Source organism: Artemia sp. Qi Xiang Cuo, chromosome 17 (genome assembly GCF_049724085.1).
Source record: "Artemia sp. Qi Xiang Cuo chromosome 17, ASM4972408v1, whole genome shotgun sequence".
NCBI classification, from domain to species: domain Eukaryota; kingdom Metazoa; phylum Arthropoda; class Branchiopoda; order Anostraca; family Artemiidae; genus Artemia; species Artemia sp. Qi Xiang Cuo.
Window position 1 is genome coordinate 38,569,498 of NC_142810.1, and position 26,031 is coordinate 38,595,528.

The 26,031-nt window shown below is 35.8% G+C and overlaps 1 protein-coding gene across 5 annotated transcripts in view; it reads right to left on the minus strand.

Moving 5' to 3' along the window:
• LOC148942178 (calcium release-activated calcium channel protein 1-like) overlaps positions 1 to 21,134 on the minus strand; it is a 44,421-nt gene extending 23,287 nt beyond the window's left edge. The window contains exons 1-3 of one of the 5 annotated variants that reach the window (XM_089103336.1): positions 21,057 to 21,126; positions 16,020 to 16,243; positions 589 to 770 (exon numbers count right to left, since the gene is read on the minus strand). In XM_089103336.1, the coding sequence (XP_088959462.1) occupies positions 589 to 705 (117 nt within the window). In that variant the 5' untranslated portion in view covers positions 706 to 770; positions 16,020 to 16,243; positions 21,057 to 21,126. Of the gene's footprint in view, positions 1 to 588; positions 771 to 16,019; positions 16,244 to 19,278; positions 19,421 to 20,963 lie in introns of all 5 variants that reach the window. The other 4 variants (XM_089103335.1, XM_089103333.1, XM_089103332.1 and 1 more) reach the window with 4 other exon arrangements.
• Between the last annotated feature and the right edge of the window lie 4,897 nt (positions 21,135 to 26,031).

The window sequence follows — 26,031 nt, forward strand, 5'->3', positions numbered from 1 at the left end:
CTTAATAGGTGTTAGAAACTTGTTTGAGGCTTCAACCACATCCCCCCTCCCAGCTAAACAAAGATCCACCAGCTCTCCTACACAATTCCTGATGCACAATTATACAACGCTGTGCACAATTTTAGCAAGTCATAAATGGACCAGCTTTGTTTTAAAACAATTGACTATATTAGCCGTATATTTTGTGTGGGCTAGGTCAATTGTTTTTTGCACTACAAAATGCCAGAAAACGCCAAGTTGCTTTGGCACAAATTCTTTTGCTATGTAAAATGGCATTTCAATTTCCTCTCAAACGAGCCCTCTCTCGACATTCTAGGACCATTAGTTTGACATGATCACCCCTAGGAAAAAAATCAACAAACTTTGATGGGGTAATTTCCCTCAAGATTACTTCCTATTGTAAGTGACTTGTATGTCTTCCCCCTACTTTACGGAGCTTACATACCTTAGTATAGTGCATTACTGTATGTTTATTTTACTTTATTGTTTTATTATTTGTGTACCCCTTGTATCCCAGGCATTAAGCCTTTTGAGCTATAGTCTGTAATTCATGTTTTTCTAGTAAGTTTCGTTCCAACACAATCTTACCATAGCAAAACCTGCCAGCAAAGCTGATGCTTGACTTGCTGCTTTAAGTTTTGCTCTGCTAAGAAACAATCTCTTCCAAGATTCAATTGTAGCTCGATCTGTTGTGACATCTTCCATTTTGTATTTAGGACCCCTTCCAAAATGTCTAGAACCAAAACCAGAAATACAACGGATTGAAAGACCTAAAAAATGAAAAAATATCTATCAATGCAGCAAAAAAAAAAAAAAAAACATTACAAAACACAACACAGAAAACAAGGTACTTATACACATATTGGTCTGAGAGACCTCAATCAAGATAAATTTAGGAAGAATAGGTTAAAATGCAGGAAAGTGAGGATATATGTGACTTAAACAAGGCTATTTTTTCAGGGTATAAGAATCATTTGGCAGAAATCCTCCACTACCTTATAACCCTAGGCCTTTTGTACCAGGAAAAATCAATATTTCAGGATAAAGTGTATAACTATCAAATTACAACAGGCACAAGCAAAGGAAGAGTGGATGTCCTTCCAGAGCAACATCAAGATCTTCACAGTATTTTTTCATATTGTTTTGATCACCTTTAATGGTAAAATTTATTGCAAAAACAAATTTATGGGAATTTCAAAAGACAGCCTGAAAACCATCAAAAATGGCGTTACTTCAAAAGGAAAACTCAATCATTTCGCCATTGTTGAAAACCCTTTACAGCAAAGTTGTAGCCCTCTGCCTTGAACTACAAGGGAGAGGGTTGTTTCCTTTTTTTTCTTCTTTGCTGCTAGTAGAGTACTGGAAAAACATAGAGAGCTTTCTACAGTCTCATTTGAAAGGAAACTGTTACATCTATGGATTTTTGTAAGCATTAACATAAATTCAATGTTTGACAAAATTGTATCTTCATATACAAAACGACAAATGACGCCATACTTTGTAGGTTACAACCATAAATGATGTCATAATTAAACTTAAATCATTATATATATATATATATATATATATATATATATATATATATATATATATATATATATATATTGGAAAACCCGTCATACAAAAAAAGGAAAAAGACGGAGCAATGAGCAAAACAACAAAAAAAAGCAATACACATAAACTTAGGAGTTATACATGTGGTTTGTAGTGACGAACGCTGGAGCTAAGATCTAAATCAGCACTTAGAACAAATTACACAAAACGAGAAAGAAAAACACAATTATACACTTTTCTGTAGGTATGCGACATGTTTCTTTTCTTTTTTTTTAGGCTCCTAAATACTGAACAAACATAAATAATTTGAACATCATTGCATCAAGCCGTAATTGGTAAAAAAAAAAAAAAAAAAAACACTAATTACACTAAGCGCGAAAACAAAAACTTAAAAAAAAAAAAAAAAAAAAAAAAAAAAAAAAAAACATAGCAAAAACTTCTTAACCACTGGGTTAATACTGAAGATCAGGGGTTATTCATTTTCATTAAATGGGAGTTATAAGCAGGAATTCGCTTTTCTATATCTCTAACGGGGTCAGTAAGGCTAAATTCTATAATTAGATAAGACTTATACGTCCAAGGGGGAAAACACAAAAGATATTTTGCGAAACGGAATAAAACTGAAAAAACTTTTTACTTTTCAGAGTATGTGAGCATTTTCCAAAACGGAGATATGTACAGATAATGTGGTAGAGCGACAGAGTTAAAAAGTTTCGAAAGAAGAAGGCGGTTAAACCGTAACTTATTAGTTACAAAAGAAGCATATGATAACCCAACTCTATGCTCAATGTGAGCTTAGCTGTTGCTACCCCTCCAAACCTGAATACATATTTCAACCCCAAAAGTGGCAAATTCTCCACAATTGACCTACAAATTGTGTCTTTAAATTTTTTGAACAAAATTTACATAAATAAAATTGATAGTCTATGTACAGACCACTTTGCTATAGTTTGCTCCCTAAATGAACCTGCTGAAACTTCATCTCATACCTCCAAATATATCAATACTAAAACAAATTGGTCTGTTTTCCAAAATAAGCTAAATGATGAAATTACAAGTTTCACCCAAAGTTCATGCATTTCTAACACAATAGTTGACACACATGCTGAAGCATTGACATCTTTACTAATAAATTTAGCTAATCATGCTATCCCCAGGACAACGCCTAAGAAAACATTCCCTAAACAAATTCCTAAAGCATGGTGGACAAATGAGTGCCTAAATAAATGGAGGATAAAAAAGGCAGCTAGGACAGAATTCACAAAAAAAACAACACCTACTACATATTTAAAAAAATTACAAGCAGAATCTAATCTAAAAAGGACTATAATAGATGCTAAATATAAATACTGGAATAATTTTGCATATAATCTCTCCAGAGAAACGCATGAGCCAATTATACATAAAGTCATAAGCCACATATGTGGGAAAAAGACTTCTCCCAACCCACTCCTGTATGAGCTTATACATAATAATACCCATTATGAAAATGATAATGAAAAGGCTAACCTATTTGCAACTCTTTTTGTTAATAAGCTAACATCAAATAATCAAAGCAAACTGTCCACAATTCCTATGAACCCTAGTTACCAACCACGCCCAGGATCCGAGTACATAACTAATCCATTTTCAATCCAGGAATTGAATAATGCAATACATCATATTAGATCCAAAACTAGCAGCAGATATGACAATATACACCATAAATTTATAAAGAATCTCACAACATAATAAAAAATATAATTTCTAAATTGCTATAATCAAGATTTGTCATATTATAGGCTAAACAATATATTGTTAATCTAGTACATACTAACAATCCTGAAGAAAAATAAACCAAAAGATAACACTGAGTGTTATAGGCCCATAATGATTACTCCTGTGATGGGGAAAATAATGGAAAAAGTGATTTATCACAGACTCCTCTGGTTTGTTGAAAAAAATAATATGATCCCACACACTCAAACTGGATTCAGGAAATACCACTCCTCAACACATGTTTTCATTTAGCTAACAAATGCAATAAATGAATCTATCTCAAAAAATAATATCCTAGTGGCAGCTTTCCTAGATTTTGAAGGAGCATATGACAATGTGAACCACCAAATCCTTTTAAATAAACTTGCAAACCTTGGAGCACCTCCTAAGCTAGTATCCTTTATTAAATCCTTCATAGAAGTGCGAAGTTTCATTGTTTGTGTTGGTTCAGCCTCTTCACCCCAAAATACAATATCCAAAGGCCTACCTCAGGGAGCAGTCCTCAGTTGCCTCCTATATGCCCTATATCTCTGGGACATGAACCTACCCCACACGAATCTACAATATGCTGATGATCTGGTGCTATGGTCATCTGGCAACACCTTTCAGATAGCACAGTCAAATTTGCAAAAGTCACTTTTCCAGTTTGAAAAATTCTCTCAACATTCAGATTTACCCATTGCACCCACCAAGTCAAAAATAATCCAATTTCACCGGAAGCGAAACCATGTTAATGCAAAACTAACTCTAAATAAAACAACTATTCCAGAAGATAATAATATTAATTACCTAGGTCTCATGCTTGACCAAAAACTTAATTTCCACCTCCACATTTCAAACACAATAAAAAAATTTTATATAAAAGCACCCTGGGGTTGTAATGAGAAAACCTTACTCCAGTTTTATAAATCACATATAAGACCCCATATTGACTATGGGCTCATTGTCTATGGTGCATGTGCAAAGACTCAGATGCAAAAAATTGAAACAACACAAAATGATATAATACGTCTCATATTTGGTCTTAGGAAACCCACAAGCACCAAGTTTCTGCTTATGGAGAGTGGATTAACAACAATAAGGGAGAGAGGTAGCTTTCTCTTGATAAAACATCTTACAAAAATTGAATCAAATAGCTCACACACATTACATAATTGGTTAAGAAATCCAGCCATGTAAAGAGGTATTGCAGATGAGTATGCCAATATTCAAAAGAAGTTCCCTGTACCAGCAAAGTCTATTGCACCTACTTTCCCCCAATCCCCTCCATGGAATTGGTCATTTCCCATAATAAATACTGAATTTTCAAAATGGAATAAAGATTTAACGCCAATTGCTTTTGTTCAGAAAAAATTTGCAGAACTTAATACAATTACCTATAAAAATCACTTCCAAATATTTGTTGATGGGTCAAAAATGAATGAGAAGGTTGCAAGTGGTGTTTTCCTTCCTCACCTAAAAATTGCAATGGGCGAGAGATTATTTAATAATTGATCTATAATGTCAGCTGAGTTAAATGCCATAATCATTGCATTAGAACACCTTAACCAAAACCAAACTTTGATTCAAAATTTAAATAATATTATCATCTATTCCGACTCTTTATCAAGACTTAAGCTGCTGGCCTCAGCTCCTCAATATAAGTTTGATATTGAAACTTATCATTGTCACAGTATTATGATAATCTTCCTTCAAGTGGCATAAAAACTTACTTTCAGTACATTCCTAGCCACTCTGACATAAGTGGTAATCATCAAGTTGATGAAATAGCAAAAAATGCTATAAATATTGACCAGCCAAGTGAGAGACCAATCCCGAGACATTTACCGATGGAGGCTATCAGATATTAATTTTAATAAGATTAATCCTATCCTTTCCCCCTTTCCCAATAAGTATCTTTCTAAAATTTATCATAGAATTTGTTCTGGTACAAATGGACTAAATTTCCTTGCATTCTCATATAAGGTTTCCAATTCAAGTGGTTCAATTCCCCTGTCCCCTCTTTGCAGGCATTGTAATATGAATAATGAAACAATTGACCATTGCCTATTTGAATGTAATATGTTGACGTCTGAACAACATACCTTGCCTTGTAAACTGTTAAAATACTTCAAAAACCATAAAATCTCACTATCAGCCAAGAGCCTAGCCAACTATACCTGCACACAGAGCATAAAATCAACATCTATCATCTTATATTTGAACTCCTAGAGTCGAAAGATCTGCTGAAAGATACCTGAATATATATAATAAATATGAGGCAATCAAGCCAGTAGCTCTGTAGCCCACAGAGTGAAGCAAAAGGAAAAGGGCTAAATAGTTTTACTGAAAAGCCCGCTTGCTGTTAAATAGAAGAAGAAGAAGAAGGGGAGCAAAGCAGAATATAGCAGAATAGAGCTAATAAATATGAGGCAATCAAGCCAGTAGCTCTGTAGCCCACAGAGTGAAGCAAAAGGAAAAGGGCTAAATAGTGTTACTGAAAAGCCCGCCTGCTGTTAAATAGAAGAAGAAGAAGAAGAAGTTTTCGCGTGTGCATTACTGACGAACCAATGGGAAGACCGAGGTAGGTGATATGATCTACTGTCTTAATCCTACTATTTCCGAGAGGAATATCCCTAGGTGACGCTTGCTTCCAATTGAAGAATACAAATTCGGACTTTTCAGCATTGAACTGAAGACCTAGTTTTGCATACTCAGATTGTAGCGTTGCGAAAGTCTCGCTTATGCGCTGGATAGTGCGGCTCAAATTCAGAATGTCGTCTGCATAACATGCAAGAGATAAATCAAGACCGGCAAAGATGAATGATGTGGGAACAGCTGACTGCATCAAGAACTCCATTATTGAAGAGTGAAGGGGAAGAAACAGCACCTTGACAGGTACCTTTCTCAACATTGACATAAATATTAGGGGTTGGTGCATAGACTTGAGAGCCGTCAACTTTAGCTAATGGGTGAAGTATTAGGTGAACTTTAAGACGATAATACATGTCTGGAAGGGCTCTGATATATGAGGGGCTCACTCCTCGTTTTGCTGCATGAAGTAGCATAGCGGCGTGAATGAGAGAGTCGAACGCTTTACGAACATCATGCCCAGCCAGCACGAGAGTTTCACCTGATGCATCAGCATCGACCAATGCGTTCGCGACAACCGGCAAAGCGTGGGCACAACCGAGACGTGGCTGGAACCCAAACTATCGATTGCTGCTTATTTATACTACAATATACTCTTTTTTAAGAAGGGCTGAGTAGAGTAGAGTAGAGTAGAGTAGAATATTTTTATTTATAACACGTACATAAATAAATGTCACAAAACAGCGCACATGCCTGGTGGCATACTTTAGCGCTGAAAATATTGCCAACGAAAATACACAGCCATTTTCTAACTAAATTTTACAACAACGAAAAAGAAAATCCTAATGAAAAAAATGCTTAGCATGTCATAAGATATTTCTTCACCAGTCTTAGAAAATGTCGCTTGTTGCTACATTCTCGAACTGATGCAGGAATTGAGTTCCAGATTTTTGGGCCAATGTGACGGATGCTGAATCCCGCTCTCGATGTCGGGCGAATTTCCCACGAAAAGTCTGAACGATGCGTAGTAGGATAATTATGAAATTGAGAATTAGTTGATAAAATGCCGGAGAAATTTACAGGTAAATTACTATATTGATAATCATGACAAATACTAGAGATAGAAATTAAATGAAGTTGGTCAAAAGAGAAAATTCCTGAAGTCCCATATAGGTGTCTAACTGAAGTACTGCAATCAACATTAATAAGAATCCTCATTGCTTTATTCTGAAGTATTTGAAGAGATTTGAAAACAGACGGAAAGGTAGATGCCCAAACCTAAATGCAATAGAGAAAATATGGGTGGACAAAAGAATAATAAATAGATTTTAGAATAGCTTTAGGAAAAAAGTGACAAAGACGAGTTAGCATGCCAATATTTCGTTAAATTTTTAACGACAGTGTTTTTACATAATTATGAAACGACAAATTTTCATCCAAAATAATCCCAATATATTTGAACTGATCCACCCGTCTTAATTCAAAACCATTCAAAAAAAGAGAGAAGGTATCTGACACTACTGATCCAGTTCGCGAAAATAACATATACTGGCATTTTTTTTCATTAAGAGCTAGTAAATTCCTTGAATACCAAACAGATACTGTTAGTAACGTACTTCCAAGGTTCTGGAAAAGAACTGATAGGTCCCGGTGAGAAGCAAAAATTACTAAATCATCAGCAAACATTATAATTTTACAAAGAGGCAAGACTTCTGGCAAATCATTTATAAAAAGAATAAAGAGAATAGGCCCGAGGACAGAGCCCTGAGGAACTCCGTAATTAATTGGAAAAGTTTCGGAACAGAGATCACGAGATTTATCAACACAATCTAGTCGTCTCCCAGAAAGGTAAGATGAAAAAAATTTAACAGCTTGTGTTGAAAACCCATAAGACTTTAGTTTAAAAAGAAGCAACGAATGATTTACGGTGTCAAACGCCTTCGCGACATCAAGAAAAATCGCCAACGCTTGTTGACCATCATCTATTGAATCATTAATATTTAGTAAAAGCTCATGAAGTGCCAGTTCAGTTGACTTTCATTTTATTAAACCATATTGAGACGTGTGTAAAATTTTACTATCAAATAAATATTTTTGTAATTGACTGTTTGCAAGTTTTCCCAAAATTTTGATGAAAATCAAAAGTCGAAAAATACCTCTATAATCTGAAAGGTCAGTTGAACTCCCAGCTTTAGGTAATGCTATAATATTTGCTTTTTTTTTAAGCTCAGGAAAAAGCCCAAGAATAAGTAATAAATTAAAAATATGTGCCAGCAAAGGTGAAATGCTTGACGCTATTTGCTTTACGGTTTGAGCCGAAAATCCAAATTCGTCCTTAGAAAAACTCCGTTTAAGCTTCAGAATAACATTTTCAATCTCATGAGGCTTAATCTCAGAAAAAGAAAACGAATTTTCCGCATGTTGCTCATTAACTGGAACAGAAGGGGAATTCAGTTGCATATTCATAGTCAATGCAAGTCTAGAACCAATATTACTGAAATAATCTCCAAAAGCATTTAAAATTTCATTGGGCTCTGTAACATTTTCCCCATTTAAAACAAGGCAATTAACACCAATATTCTTACGACTATGAGGACGTATCTTTTCATTTATCAATTGCCATGTTTTTCTCATATCCTATTTATACTCCAAAATTTTCTCTTTATAATATTTTCTCTTCTCATGCCTAATATTTTATTTTAGCTTTTTCCTATAACCTCTGATTTCTTCAAACGACTCAGGTGTCTGTAATTTTAAATAATTCTTAAATTTTCTATTTTTATGTTTTAACGATGCCAAAATACCTTCAGTAATCCATGGGTCAAATTTCTGCGCAAACTTTCCATGCGAAGCTCGTGTTGAAGAAGCCCGATCCCTCAGTCGCATCATTTGATCAATAAAATCTGAAAACGCAGAATTTGCGTCATCTGAGCCATAAACCGAACTCCAATCATGGTCACCAATTAACTGACGTAGAACTTTACAATCAATCAATGTATATCGCTTTTTTGAATTATCAATTGTTGAATCTCGATGTTGTTTATTGCTATTATTTAAATTTAAAAGAACACTCACCGGAAAATGATCTGACATATCAGACAAAATTACTGACGATTTTTCAGCATCAAATAAAACAGGAGAAAAAAATATATTATCTAATAATGTAGCTGTGTTAGCTGTAAATCTTGTCGGCAGAGAAATACTTGGAAGAAAATTAGAACACAACATCACAGTTAAAAACTCCTTATTATTTCCAACATCGAGATTCAAAAGATCAAAATTAAAATCACCCGAAATAATAAGCGGTTTTTTCAACGCTTCCAGATTTTTTAACAACTGTTCAAAAACTTCAAAAATATTTTTGGGTTACCCGACGGAGATCGATAAACAGACCCGAAAATAAATAGATTACGACCCAAAGGTACAACTTCAACAAAAATAGTCTCACATAACCCTTCATCAAATACAGACAAAACACTGAGAATACTAAAAGACCAGTCATCACGAATATACAGCATCTGACCTCCTCTCGCATTCTGACACCTTGTACGTGAAATACACTTTATCCCAGGCAGATCTAACATTGTAAGGGGTGTATTAGCAGACAGAAAAGTTTTGCAAACTCCAACAATGTCTATAGGACTAGATGCAAGCAAAAGCTTCAGTTCATTGAATGCACTTTGTATCCCCCGGGCATTTACATGTAACGATCTGATCGGAAAATCACAACTTTTTGTTTTATCCGATAGAAACTCGCCTGAAGAATAATCACATTCAGGTAGATTATTTACATAAGGCATATCTTTATCACTTCCGGTAGCTGAATTAAGAATAACATCTAATTTCAAACGAGAATCAAGAAAACACTGAAAACGATCCATAAAACAAAAAAAGAAAAGAAAAATTCACAGCTCCTTAGTTTAGACGACAGGTTCATATGACACATTGCGAATCTGAACTACGTCGGAAATCGTTTTACACGGAATGATTTGCGAACCGCACTTGACATAAACAACACCTCGTAAAGTCCATACATTTTTCAATTCAAACTTATTGCGCGCAAGCTCGTAGATTTCTTGCCTTTCCCTGGTTAGAGCCTCATTTACATAGATTCGGGTACCTTTCAAATTCTTGCGATTGCGCAGGATCTCAACTACAGATGCCTCAGTAAAAAATGCAAGTTCAATCGGAGTTTTAATTTTCGAGGCACCTCCCAAACGCCTTGCACCCTTGATAACGGATTTATCAAGATTAAGTCCCATTTCACTGTTAAGTCGAGCTAATACTTTCCCACCAAGGAGAGGCAAATAACGCGCGGGAGAGTATATCCCCGATACAAATGACCTTAGTTAGAAGAGAAGACTGGTTTATATCATCCAGCTTAGTTTCAAGCTTTTGGAGCTTTGCGCAATTTTGGACAATTCTTGCCCGCAAATCGCCAAGTGATTTCTCAAGCAGTTCAAATTTACCCCTGAATTGCAGATCGATCGCCTCATAGACAGCTTGCGTAACAGTATCAAGAAAATCTGACTTAATCTGTGTCACCGGAGAACTCCCTAATCTACTGCACTGCTCTTCCACTCTCCTACGAATTTCTTGAATTCGAATTTCACGAGAGTTTCACCTGATGCATCAGCATCGACCAATGCGTTCGCGACAACCGGCAAAGCGTGGGCACAACTGAGACGTGGCTGGAACCCAAACTATCGATTGCTGCTTATTTATACTACAATATACTCTTTTTTAAGAAGGGCTGAAGGATAAATTTAAGTGGCACGATTCATGAAAAGAAAAATTAAAAACTCTGCTTTTCTTTTCTATCACTAGCGACATCTAACAGTAAAAATAAAATAATATATTTTGATTTTCAATGGCCCACATGGCTGCTACTATTGGCTGCTTATCGTAGTGCCAAGCCACCTGAGGCCAATTAAACTATGTTATGCATTTTTGGCAAAAACCGAAGTAACAAATAGAAATAAATACAAATACGAGTAGGGCTTTTGAAAAATCCGGAACACAAGAAAAAAGGTAGAAATTCAATGTTTTTCAAATAGTTATTTAAGAGTTATTTATTGTTGCCCAGAGCCCAGAAATTGAAAGGAAAAACCAAGAGAAATTCAGGATAATTAGATCATTTTGACGGCAAGAGGACGGACAAAACCCAGCAAGCAACAATTAAAATATAACTGGTAATTTGTAAACAAAAATAAACTTGTTGAAACCACACACAGTGGTAATTAGGGTGGATATTCCAGATTTATTTTAAGTTTCCCAACTTCTATATAATTGAAGGGTAATTATATAGGATAGAAGAACTGAACAAGCAGAACTTCCAGCCCACCAGAACACTACACTAAAATTTAATTAGAAATACAAAAAATTTGAAAAATCTATGGAGAATCAAAATTACTGTTCTCTCAAAGCAAAGGGATTCCTCAACCAAGAACAATTGGTTTCAGACCAGGACATCCAACTGAAGATGTGCTGATGTCATCGAGCTTATTTATCAACACAGCAAGCAACCTATGACATGTGGCAGCTGCTATTTTGTTTCATATTAAAAAAAAGTATTTGACAATATGGATTATGACATTCTACTAGGTGACTTAAAACACACCGAAGTTAGAGAAGAGGACGTGGAATGGTTCTGGTTGTACCTTAGAAATCAGCATATGTTCAAAGGATAAGATCTATTGAACACTAGGGCTATAAACTTAGGTGTATCACAGGGATCAATTCTAGGTCCACTATTATTCCTAATTTATATGAACAACCTATATTATATTTTGAATCAAAAATTTCAGGACCCTCCAGTGCTGCAGACTATGCTGCAGTGAAGACACTTCAAACAAAAAACAACTCTGATGAGCAGCTGATCTTCACAGACAGCATTACAATGGCCTTTTGACTCAGGCATAGAAAAACTAAAAAAAAAAAAAAAACTACAGATTGCCTTAGAAGAAAATTGTCTGGATGGATGCAAATCGTTTTGTAGCAAATGTCAGTAAATCATGTGTTCTATCCTTCTCAAGAATTGGACCTCTCAATCCAGAAATAACTGGAATTACGAGTTCTAGAGGAATGATAAAGCAACCAAATGCAGGTTTTCCAAGGTATCTAGGTAAATTCTTGGACAAAACCTCTTTTCTACACCATTCAGGCTTTGGAAATGAAACGACTTTATGATTTTGGCATAATCAAGAAATTGAAGCATGTATTTCTTCAAAAACCCTTTGTATAGTTAACAATAAAATTCTGAAACATCACTTCTACTATTGTTGTATTGAAGAGTGAAGTGATAGCTGTACTGAGTCCCTTCCAAAATTTATATGCCTGGACCTTCTCTACAAAGTTGTCAAGAAAAAAAAAATGTTACTGCATCTCTCATGTACTATTAACAATATATAAGAAACACGTAACTCTTTACTTAGTCTAAGCTAATGTGTTGACTCTGATTGACAGAACACTTGTAGCTCAACTAAGCCTTGATTCCATTGTTCTGAATTGTCAGTAAAGCATAAGTAATTGCTTTAGTGATATCAGTAAGCAGGAGAGAGGTAACAGTCCTTCTCTTGTTTCAGGTGATCCTTAATAATTTATGTTTTAACATTGCCTTTTACTTTTTTTTAACAAATCATAGCTTCTTTTAATAAATGAGCTCAAAATGTATTCATTTAAACAAACAACATATTAAACAATAACATTCTTATAATGAAATGGTCCATTAATATTTGTCTCTACTCAGGGTTGTAACATGATGAGGGTCAGAATAGCTTTAGCCCTATAGAATGCCAAAGATTATCCAGATCTTCAATTCATTTATTTGAATAATATTTCCAGTACCTATCCCCCAAAAGTTGCATAAGTTGCATATTACAACTATTATAATAATTTGTTGCTTAATTTTGTCGAAAATATAAGCAGCAAGCAAAAATCATGATTCTTAAGGAGAAAACCTGAAAAAAGCTTTACAAATGCTGTATTCCTATTATAGACCAATAAAAAAAAATTATGCAAATTAAAAATGAACAGATTTTTTTTTTGGGTTTCTAACAAAAGAAGTTCTCAAAGAAAAATGAAGAGCTATACTGAACCAAAGAAAAGCAGAAATAAAGTCAAATAGTAACTTAAGCATAAATGAGCATCAATAAACAAATCAAACCAAAAACAAACAGAAATTGCAAAAAATAAGTGAGTTAAACTTCAACAAACAGAAATGACCACAAACAGGAGTAGGGCTAAGGCCCCTTAAGCCTTCTAAAGACCAAAAATGTCATTTGTGCTTTCCTGAAAACAAAATACATTATAATTTCTCTTTTATAATGATAATATATCCTAAACTACTGAGACTTTCAGGAATGCATATCAATATATATTAACTGTCTACATGTATTAGTACTTTTCAGTAATATTGGTTATTATGGTGACTTTCTTTCTATTGTATTGATGTTTTCACAAATAAAAACACAAAGCTCAAAATAATCTTTTTTCAGTAAAGCTCAAATGACATTTTGGTCTTTAGAAGGCTAGTTGTGCTCCTGTTTGTGTTAATTTGTGTTTGTCTAAAGTTTGGCTTTATTACTTATTGTAGTTTAAGTTTGTTTTGGCTTTCATTTATTTACCAATAGGAATTTATGTTAATTTTGCCCTTGAATTATTATTTGTCTTTATTTCTGCTCATCTTTGGTTTAATGCAGCTCTTTACTTTAATTTGAAAACTTCTTTGTTGGAGCAATGTTTTTTTTCAATTAATAATGAAGGACAACCTGACACCATCCTCCACACCATTTTCAATAATACCAGCAGTAAGGACATGGGAATCACTAAGAATGATGTCTCAAAGTTCAATGAACATTCTGGACTAACAGTCTCCTAGGCATATTTGAACCTTTGACATACAAGGATAAGCTTAACCTGCTGGTCATGTGGAATCTTCCTGAACATATACAAGGCACTTGTGAGACCAGTCCAGGACTTTGGAGCCTGCCTTGCAGGTCCCTTTATTTTAAAGTGACAAACAGCTTATTGAAGGCATACAGAGGAGAGCCAATAAATATATCACTGGACTTGGTGAGAAGCTACTTAGTGATATGTTACAAACCCTAAAGCTACCATTGTTGACTTTCCAATGCAGGCACAGCAACATGCTACTAAAATATAAGTATTTCAATCAAACTAAAAACAGGCTCTATATTAATCATACATACAAACAGGCTCTGTAAGTTTGATCATACTTTTATATTGCTTTTCACGTTGATCCAAATTGTTCAGTTGTTCCCTTTGATGTTTAGAAATAGTACATTTATCCCCTCTATGCTTCTGCATTTGAAATATTTGCATCTTTCTCAATTTTGTAATAGGTATGCAATTGAAAACCAAAGGAAAGAAGCAATTCCAAAATTGAAAAATGCAAACATTTCAAATACAGAAACTTGCTTGGGGGTCAGGAAAATGGCTGCAAGCCTTCCCTACCATCCAATAGTCTGTCAACAATTGAGCTCCATCTTTGGTGGTCTAGGGTTCATTCCTGCATGATTTTGAGCCAGTTCTTGTCCCACTGTCAGCCAAAACAGCAAATTCCCCCTTTGTGTTCAAGGTCATCTTTGATGCAGGCAAGCCACATTTTGCATTGTCCCCAATGGCATTTCAACCAGCTGGTGAGAGGCTGGCAGTAAAGGGCTTTTTTGGTCAGCACCTCAGTGGGTTGGCATTGGATGTGCCTGTACCAGTGTAGACAGCATTTCCTGATAACTGACCCAATGTCAAGGCACTGGGAGCATAACTGACAGAGATCTGCATTGCTGAAACTGTTGGTTAGTCTGATGCTGAGGATCCTCTGAAGCAAGAATAATCAAAGACTTTCAGATCATGTACCTCTGATGCTTTCAGCATCCAAGACTTGCATCCATATAGAAGAACCAATCTGACAAGTGTTTCATAGATACAAATCTTTGTTTGCAGTGGGATTTGACACTTCCCCCATAGACAAGAGGTGAGCTGGGCAAACACTTTGGCAATGGTTGCCATTCAAGCGTGGACTTTGTTTAAGCTGCTTCTGTTGCTGTCAATCAGAGATCCTAGGTACTTGAAATCTTCCAACACCTCAATTTTATCTTGTTGAAGATAGATAGGCTGTATCAGATTTGGTGTATTGGACATGAGGGTTTTTGTTTTGGGAATGTTGATTTTGAGACCCATTGATTGAGCGGTGATTGCCACCTTGGTAAGCATTTCCTTGGCTTCTTTGATGGTCCCAGACAGGAGACAAATGTTGTCTGCATAATCTAGATTGCTCAGGTTAAAAATGGGGCTAACGTACATGCCATCAAAGCCTGACATTGCCCTGGACAATATCCAGTCAATTACAAAGCTGAAAAGCATGGGTGAGACACCACGTCCCTGTCTTACACCATGCTCTATGAGGAACATCAAGGAGAGTTCCCCATTAGCCTAGATTTGGGTGAGTGCATTGTCACAATATGCATTCATCAGTCTCACCAGCTTGTCCAGACCTCTGTCTTCAGTTATAGCAACCCAGATGCTACCTCTTAGGACTGAGTCAAGAAGCCCAGCTCAACTCTTCTTTCTTGAAAGATGAATTTTTTTTATTGATGTTGACACAATACAAAATCTGAAACATCTGCCTAGCAGCAACAATGACAAACTTGACAGAAAGCCAAATCTGGTTCTTTTTTTGGTTAGCTCTTAACAAACTAAAGACTGAGATTCTGGAATGCTCTAGGTCTAAAAAAAAAGGAGATGTTTTCTTTTGTTCTGATGCATCAAACCCAGACCAAAAGGAAAAGGAAAGAGCTTATTGAAGAAATAAAGAAGAGAACAGAACCATGGGATAAAAAATGCTATGATTGTATCACAAAACAGAAGAACAACAAACCAGGGAGCCAGACATTAGCCCCATCCCTCATGGATCATTATCTTTTCTACACCTGCTATAAATAGTGATCTTAATCTGTGTGAGACTAAAGAGGGTTCAGTGAGTTTGGTTTTCTTTCTCAGCTTTAGACTCTAATTTAGTCATTTCCACAGCAGAAGCACCCTCTAAAACTGGTGAATCTGATTACACCACTGATAGTTTGGGTGATGAAAAATATCAAAAACCATTGGTAACTTACATGTTTCCAAGCTTCTATGCACTGTAACCAAGCCACAAGATGCTCATATTCATATACCAGGTTATGCCTGAGTAATCTGAATAATAACCAGTGCTGCCAAGGAGTTGCAATATATACCAAACATGGACTAAAGGTAACGAATTTCAACCTTCCTACTCTCCTCTTTAGTTATGTTTGGGTTGAACATACTTTTGTTAGGTTTCATATTGGGTCAGAGTCAAACCCTAAAAATTTCAAAAGTATATGTCTAAGACCAACCCATACTGTCAATCTATACCTAAGATATGAAACATGAAAGCAGCACCATCACTGATACAAATTGTCTGAATGAATATTTATGTGCCCACTTTACTACCTAACAGCAGACACTCCACCTCCCAGAATTCTTGCTGTTAAAGTGACCTTCTTGATGCTACCTGTCTTTTTTTTATCCCTGGTGATAATGGCAAAAGACTAAAAAAGCTTAACTTAAAAAAATCAGTTGACCCTGATAAAATTTGCCCAAGACTTCTTAAAGCAACTGCAACAGTATATAAATAATGCTATTACTTCCATCTTTTAAATGTCAAGTGCAAGTGCAAGGAAAGAGCTACTCCAAGATTAGAAGCAAGAACATATCAAATCAATCTTCAAGAAAGGAAACAAGGATTGTATTGAAATTCACAGACCAATTAATCTTACCTCAGTGACTTGAAATATCATGGAAGGTATTATCAATTATACTCTTGTCCAGGGGCGTCCCAAGGGGGGGGGGGGTATGCTGCCCTCCTACTTTTTTGGCATTCAGTAAAAAAATTTCCAACAGCAAATATTTTGGAAAATCAGCCAAAATTTAGCAAAATTCTTGATTTCTGCTCAAAATTTGGCATAAATCAGGTAGCAATATGTTAAATTTACAAAGATTACCCCCCCCCCCACAAAATGAGCCTCAGGATGTCCCTGCTATTGTCACCTATTCTGAGAATGACAAATTATAATTTGTCAACTAATAGTTATAAATTGATGTTTAGCATGCTTTTTATAAGGGCATGTATCAAACAGTTTGTGGTAACAAACTGTAAGTAAGGAGCGACCCGGCTCAATGGTAACCAAAACTCTAGAAAACGGGTTTTTGATACCAATAGAAACATCAAAAGAATCAGATTTCAATGCCGAATTCAAATATATAACTTTCATCAAAAAAAGTTTAGTGCTACCCATCAAAAGTTACGCGCCTGAGAAAATTTGGCTGATTTTCTAAAATAGGAGGAAAGACCCCCTAAAAGTTATAGAACCTTAATGAAAATCACACCACCATATTCAGCGTATCAGAAAACCCTACTGTAGAGGTTTCAAGCTCCTATCTACAAAAATGTGGAATTTTCCATTTTTTGCCAGAAGAAAGATCACAGATGCGTGTTTATTTTATTTTTTTTTCCCCAGGGATGATCGTATCGACCCAGTGGTCCTAGAGTATCGTGGGAGGAATCATTGGAACGGAAATTAAAAGTTCTAGTGCCCTTTTTAAGTGACCAAAAAAAAATGGAGGGCAACTAGGTCCCCTCCCACACTCATTTTTTCCGATCAAGTCATCTGATTAAAATTTTGAGATAGCCATTTTGTTCAGCATTGTCGAAAATATGATAAATATGTCCTTTAGGATGACTTAATCCCTCGAAGTCCCCGGGGGGAGGGCTAAAAGTTATGAACTTTACCCAATGTTAACATATAGTATTGGTTATTCGGAAGTATACAGACGTTTTCAGGAGGTTTTTTTTCTGGTAGTGAGGAGGGGGGGGTCGGGGGTTATGTTGGAGGATCCGTTCATGCAGGAAGTTGTCATAGGGGAAGGTAAAGTGCCATGACGGGAGCGCCGGACTTACTAGCATTATTTATTGGTTATTGGGAAGTATACAGACATTTTCAGGAAGGATTTTTTTTCTGGAGGATGGGGCTGGAGGAGGGGGTTACTCGGGATAATCTTTCCGTGGAGGTAGTTTCTTTGGCGTAGGGGACATTTCTATGAAGGGGGCGCTGGATTTCCAAGCATTATTTAAAAAACTATCAGAAATTAAATTTTAAAAAAACAAGTTTCTTCAACTGAAAATAAGAAGCAACATTAGAACTTAAAACAAACAGAAATTATAACGTATATGAGGGGGTTCTCCCCCAAGTCAATACCTTGCTCTTTACGCTACAGTTTTTTTTAGTGCTTACAAAATAGATATCTATTATAATTAAAATGCCTTTGTTATTCTGTTTTTTTTTAATTAATTTTGTTTTTAACTTTTAACTTAAAGAGCGTGTTATTGACTACGGGAAGAGCCCCATCATATACTTAATAACATATACGTAATAAAAAAAAAACAATATAAAAAAAAGCAATACGGCTCAATAGTGATCAAAACTTTTAAAAACGGAATTTTGATGTCAATAAATGTATCAAAAGAATGGGTTTATAATGCTGATCCTAAATATATAAATTTTATTAAGTTTAGTATTACTCATCAAAGGCTACAAGCCTGAGAAAATTTACCCGATTTTTTAAAGAGGGGGGAAACATTCCTACAAGTGAAAGAATTTTAATGAAAATCACACCGTCAGTTCAGCATATCAGAAAACCCTATTACATAGGTTTCAAGCTCATATCTGCAAAAATCTGCAACTTTGTATTTTTTGCTAGAAGAAAAATATACAAATATAGAAGTTAGTTACGTAAGTTAATTTGTAAATTACGTCATAACCAAATTTAGAGACATCCATTTAGCAAAAGAAAAGTAAAATTTTTATGCTAATTTTGTTTACTTATTCAATGACGGTGAGCCAAAATAAAAGTTGCATTAACTAAAAAACGATCAGAAACTAAATAAAAAAAACAAGTTTTTTAAACTGAAAGTAAGGAGCAACATTAAAACTTAAAACAAACAGAAATTATTCCATATATGAAAGGGGCTGTCCCCTCCTCAACTCCTCGCTATTTACGCTAAAGTTTGAGTCTGTCTCACAACTTTATTTTTTATAACAATAAAAAAATTTAGCGTAAAGAGCAAGGCGTTGAGGAGGGGACAGCCCCTTTCATATATGGAATAATTTCTGTTTGTTTTAAGTTTTAATGTTGCTCCTTACTTTCAGTTTAAAAAACTTGTTTTTTTTATTTAATGTTGAAACAAACTTGATCCCTTCTTAGGATAAAATTACTAAAATTTTGAAAAGTAGTAAATGAGTAGACATTAAATTACTTGATTAGGCAAAAATATTTGATAAAGTAGAGCACTCATACCTGAATCTAAAATTGAGAGCCTATCTTATAGTAGAGCATGTTGTACTACAGATTAGGAATTTTTTTAGGAAGGTCTCAGAAGAGTATGATGTAGGATGACAACATCACTCACTCAACCCTCTCTCCTGTCATCATTGGCATCCTACAAGGAACTATTCTCAGATTAATTCTCTTCAGCACATACATAAATGATTGCACACCTGACCTAAACTAATATGCTGATGATTCAAAACTATTTGGCACTGTTGAGACTGAAGATAAGACATTTCAACTTCAACAAAATTTAGAAAGACTAGGTACATTGCCTACTACTTGGGCCCTTTAGTTTAAAAGTTTAAAATACAAGTTTTGCATTTTGAGCATAATAACCCTAACTATAGGCTAGTTATTATACTAGAGGTGAACAGCTAGAGGAAGTAACCAAAAAGAAGGACCTTGGAGTTACAATTGATAATGAGCTGAAACTTCATAGCTGTACATGAGCCCAGGTAGCTAAAGCTAATCAAGCCCTTGGACTTATTAAGTGTATATTCATCAAAAGCAAACTGTGTCTGGTAAATAAATTGTAGCTACAAAACTTTGTCTGCCCTCACCTAAAGTTTAGAATGACTATAGCAGCCTTGCAGTACAAAATGGATGCTAGGGCCCAAGAGTGTCCAGAGAAGGACAACAAAACTTGTCCCTAGTCTGCATTGTATTCTATATGAACAAGGTAAACAAGCCCTACAGTTGCCCACCATGAGATATCAATGAATGATGGGTGATCTAATCATGACTCAAAAGCTGTTGAGCCCCAGCATAGTAAAGAATTTATTTGTTCTTTCTCTATTGAGCTATATTAGAGACCACAGCAAAAAAAACTCTAGCTTCCTTAGTTCCAAAGAAACGAGCACCAAAGTTCTTTTTTTTGTTAGAGTTGTGCAGACAGAAAAAAAATCCAGGCAGCTGATCCTAGACTCACTCGTAGCTGGATTTAACAAAGATTTGACCATTGTTGACAGGAAGCTTAATTGGGACTTAACCAACAATCAAAGTTGACACAATAACACCAGTAAAAAATCTACAGGAGGTCATCACTACCTTATCTTGCAGAAGTGCAATTTAAGGTGGGCTAATGCAAAGCAACGACACCCCAAGCAAACTGCTACTATTTAATATCAACCCTTTTCACAGGAAAAATGTGCTATAGACTTGAGAGTACCTTAACAAGTATTTTTGCCATATGGTAGGTCTACTGATCCTGTAAGTCATCCTGTAGGTAGGCTAATAGAAAATGTTTTGATTACTTCAATGTTGTTTTCAAGATTTTTGGTAACCATTTCTACTGGCAAATAAAAAGAAACACATGGTCAGTTTAAGCATCCCTTTAGAGGCTCAAAATGAAATTTGTGAAGAATGTAATTAGGCTAGTGGGCCTATAGCTAGAAAGAGCATAAAAAGATGCATTGAGTTGTCTGTTCATATTCTACCAACCTAAGTAAATGAAAAAACTGCAAATTTAGGCTACCCATAGGCTAATAGTCACTGCAGCAGTGGGCCTAGTCACCATTATACTGCTGATTAGGGGACGAAATGATGCCGTTCTGGCTCTTTTGTAATTATAGTTTTTTCTTAAGAAGAGTCCATAGAGACTACAATAGTATTATCAAATTTTGGGTAGCCTAGTAATGATCTGGTGACCATACATTTTAGAGAACAGCCTAAATTATAAGGTTGCATCATCTCAAACGATTAATGATAAATAATTCTCTAAAATACTTTTCAGCTATTATAATCACCGTCTGACATGCAGTAGTAAAGAACTGCTTTTTTCTCGTTTAGATTATAATAAATTTAGAGCATTGGAGGCTTTCAAATAGTGACGCTCAAGAATTGAAGAATGTCCAATTGACGAGCACCTGACTATTTAAGCCAAATTTTAAGCATCCATAAGCCAAATCACAAAATGGCTTAATACTATAAAATTAATCTAAAACCCAAAAGAAATAATCGATTTCAGTTTTATACTGACTAATTTAACCCTTTCAGTCCCGAATTTTAAGAAAGTTAGTAGGATTTTTTTTAATAGTCATTTCTGAGAGAGAAAAATGCGCTCTTTCTAGTGGTGTAACTTGCATCTTTGCATCACCGCTTGGTGGTGTAGAACAAATATGTCCTCATATGTGGACGGTGGGAACTAAGGTTTCTAATTTTTCACAATTTCCAGCAGAATTATTTGCGAACAAAAGTATCATCTATTTATTTTCAATTACAAAAAACTGACACTTAGCGTGTGTGAAAACTCTCAAAAAATTGACGGGACAAAACTTTTTCACATTTCACACACTTGATCCGCGACTTGAAAGTACACGACTCTAGTGAACAGCGTCCTGCGTTGGCGGCATTCGTCTTGGTAGGCCAGTGGCCAGTCAGTCCTTCGTAGCGAATCTTGGGTGCAACAATGCAATTATACTTTCGTTTTCGTGTCTGAGAAACCGACGGTGAATGGGAAGGTCTCCCGCGAGGTCTAGCAGATGCTGCAAAACCAGTTTTCCCGGTGTTGATCAAAGTTCTTGCTACACTGGCCTTGAACTCCAATAGGCCAAGCTCTTTCAGTCCAGCATCTAAATCGTGCTTATCCATCCCTGCCTTTTGTGCCTTACGATACAGAATCCACGCATTTACAACTGCAACGCCAACGAAGTTCCAAAAGACCTTCATGTAGTATTTTTTTCCTCTCCGGTTATGGCGGTACAAAGCAATGAAATAGTCCATGAGATCGACACCTCCCATTGATTTGTTATATTCTTGAATGGCATATGGACGCCTCATTGGTACTTGCATTCGGTCTTTCTTTGACCACCTTTTGACTTCATCTTGAGGTTCGACACCAGCGTAGGTGGAAATGGTGTGGACGATCTTGTTATCAAACCAGCGCAAAATTGTGACATTGTTATTTGTGACGACAGAACTTGCTCCACGACACTCAATCTTCAACTCTCTTTCTGGCTTCAGCTTGGAAGCTGCTTCTGCGATTCGATTCTGTCTGACTGTCCCAACGAGATGAATCTGATTTCCAGCGAGATACTCAGCTAGCGAAACTGAGGTGAAGAAGTTATCAGCATAGATTTTATAACCTCTTTCAGTCAATTTCTGGGAAAGACGAGCAACGACATCACCACCAACGCCTAATCCAAATGTTTCTTTCCCTACCGCAGCTCCTTCATACATTTCGAACTCGTGGATGTATCCTGAAGAACTAGCTCGAGCCCAACATTTGAAACCCCAAGGTTTGGGTTTGGATTTGATGTACTGCTTCATTTGGGAGCGACCTTTGAAGGGTATCATCATTTCGTCTATGCTGTGGTGTTCTTCGAGAGGACCATTTTGTAAGAATGTACTCTTCAAAACGTCAAGAACCGGTCTTACTTTGAAAAATTTTTCATTTTCCCCACTCTGCGCTTCATTGAAATGAAGGTATTTGGAAATTTCGTCAAAACGATTGCGAGACATTGAATCAGCAACAATTGGAATCCGCATTGCTTCGTCAGATTTCCAGTACCACTTCAGGCGCGGGTATTTGAGGTAAGTGATTACTAGGTTTATCCCCAGGAAGAGCATCATTTCATGTACAGAAACGCTGAAACTGCTACCTTGTGAAACAACATAGCGGGTAGATTCGAAAGCAATTTTCTCGATCAAGGCATCTGGGAACAGTCTGAGGAAAATCTCTACTGGCTCCTTCAGCAATAGAATGTCTGGCAGCAATTCATCACGGTCTGCTTGGAAGGTCGGTCGCGCTCCTGCTAATGGATGGTCAGCAGCTCTTCAAACACTCTTTCGCGTGCTTCCATTGTTAGAACTTACAGCTGGGGTCTCAGAAATATGAGCACTTGCAGATCCATAAATAACATCCTCAATAACAGCAGCGACTGTATCGCTTTCACTTGCACCGTCGAATTCACAGCCGAGTTCCGTTTCTTGATCGTCAAGCAGCCCGTAGAAGGTTTCCGCATTTCCTGGAAAGTCAGATGGATCCCATGTGGGATCGCTGTCATCTTCTTCGCTTGAAAGATCAGTAACATCGAGATCGTCAGAGACGACAAGGCAATCTGCAGCACTGAGTTTTTTTCGTCTTTCCATTCCTGAAAGAAACACTATGCCGATTATTCACAGATTTCGGATTTCTGAGATGATGCGTATCGTGACGTAACACATTTAAGTAGGCATTCCCTTCTTAGACCACACAGCCGTTCTATCACAAACGAATAAATTTACAAATGGGGATAAATCCATTTATTTAGACAGTGAAAAAAACATTTTTTTGACAGTATTTTTTCACTGTGTAAATAAATGGATTTATCCCCATTTGGAAATTTGTTCGTTTGTGATAGAACTGCAGTGTGGTCTAAGAAGGGAATGCCTACTTAAAGGTGTTACATCACGATACGTCGTACATATGGGGAAATAAGACCTACCAAGTACACAACTATAAACTCAACATTTCTTTTGCAATTAGAAGACACAGAAGACTTTGCCATCTTTATTACAAATTTATTTTACGTTTGGGCCATATTAAAGAAGAAAATTTACATCGAGACTTTGAATAAACTCTGTCAGTGACTTTTCTCTGAAAATAATCCAGTGAATAAGCCGGAAGTTAATTATTTTGAGAATGACCTGAAAAGTTACTTTTTTGTATATAAATATGCTAGTTTCAGTTATATTATTTTAGTATTTCTACTGATGACGATTGCTGTATATGTAATCGAAATATCTGGACTTTTGTACCTGTTTTTTTCACTGTCTAAATAAATGGATTTATCTCCATTTGGAAATTTATTCGTTCGAGATGATGCGATCCCATGGATACGATTGTACTTGTTTTTCCGGTCTTACCGTGCATGGAACTCTGAATTTCCCATTGTCCACAAACAAGGACATGTGCTTATTGAATACCTTGGTGCCCTCTAGCAACAGAAATCGTAAAAACAACAAGCGACCCCTAGATGTCCCTTTGACATTCACTACTACAGTGTCATTGGTCCAACTACCCTTGTATCCCAGCGTCCACAAACGGAGACAAAACGTAATGGCGATGTGCTGATAACCCAGAGTTGCAAAGATGATGTAACAGTTGTCTAAGGAAAGTTTAATGACATAATTTTCTACAGCCAAAATCCCAGACTTCCAAATCCAGCCCTTATCAGAGTAAAAAAATTTATAAAAGGAAGAATTCTTACCTTTCTGATGTTTGACCTAACTGAGACTTTCTATCGGGCTAGAACGCATGGCTTACCTTAGATGGCGATACTGTGTACAGGTGAAATACTTGAAAGACACTTCTCTAACAGATGGCATGTCAGTGATTTCATTATATTTTCACTGGGTTCTGGGATGAAAGATTAAAGATTTGTCCTCAATTGTGGTCGGTGGGAACGTAAGGGTTAAACTTATCAAATTGTTTTACTCATGGTCCGTAATAATCTAATGGTATTTCTGGCTGATGAATTATTTTTAGTTAATCAGTCCTAGGCTACTGTACATTTTTACACTGAATAGTTTATGTTGAGGAATGACAATGTGAAATTCATAAAATAAAAATCTCAATTCTTACAAAATTTATGGTTCTTTTCTTAGGTACTCATTCTCCCAGTCTAAATTTGGTAATTTTTCCTGCGTTTGGGCGAATCCGCTGGCTACAAGATAACCATTCTACTCGATGTCGCTTGTAAGCACAGTAGAGAGAATACACAGTATCGACAAAGGCTGTACTCTCCGTTAAAATAAGTGGAACACATGTAAAACCACACATGATTCAGACTCCGCCTTCGCGCATGCGCAATTCTGATATACACATCACGGTATGCCTATGGAATGGAGAAACCTGTTTTTGGGTGTCTTAAATTCACGACTTTTAAATTCGCGAATAGCAATGGCGTATTAGCTCAGGCCCTATACGCGTGGTATGAAATGTGTATCATATTTGGAAAAAGAAGACACTACAGTAAACAGTGCTTTTAAGGCTATTTCTATATATAGTAATGGCAACGGCTATAGTCGCAAATCCCATTTTGAGTGCCTAAAAGGGTTTCACTTTATATGGTCCCCTATTTTTATAGCAGAAATTGAAAAAGGGAAGAAACCTTTCAATTATTTACCCAAAACCATTTCTAAACATTAATCTAAAAAAAAAATCCACAAAATAAGTTTTTCAAAGAAAAGTAAAGAACTCCATTAAACAAAAATGAGCAAAAATAAAATAAAATAATCTACCAAGCGTGAAACTACCACATATCAGCATAAATAAATCAATGAAACTCAAAACCAACAGAAATTATTGATTACTAAATATCAGTATATGTATTTTAAACTGACAATGTACATTCATTTGTATTTTTTTCAGTAAAGTGCAAATTGTGTTCTGGCCTTAGGAAGACATAGGGGTTTTGAGCCCAACTTATATTAATTTCTGCTCGTTTTGAGTTTGACTCGGCTATTTATTGTAATTTCTGTTCGTTTTGGGTTTCATTTATTTATCAATGCTGATTTTTGGTAGTTTCACGCTTGGTAGGTTATTCGGTTTTATTTTTGTTAATTTTTTGTTTAATGGAGTTCTTTACTTTTCTTTGAAAAACTTATTTTGTGGAAAAAGATTTTTTTGATTAATTTCCGTTTGTTTTATATTGACATAGTCTTTTCAGGGGAAAAAAAATAACACTTTAAATCTTTTCGTTTTTTTTAAGACTTTGTAGTTTGGTCTGCTATTTTTAT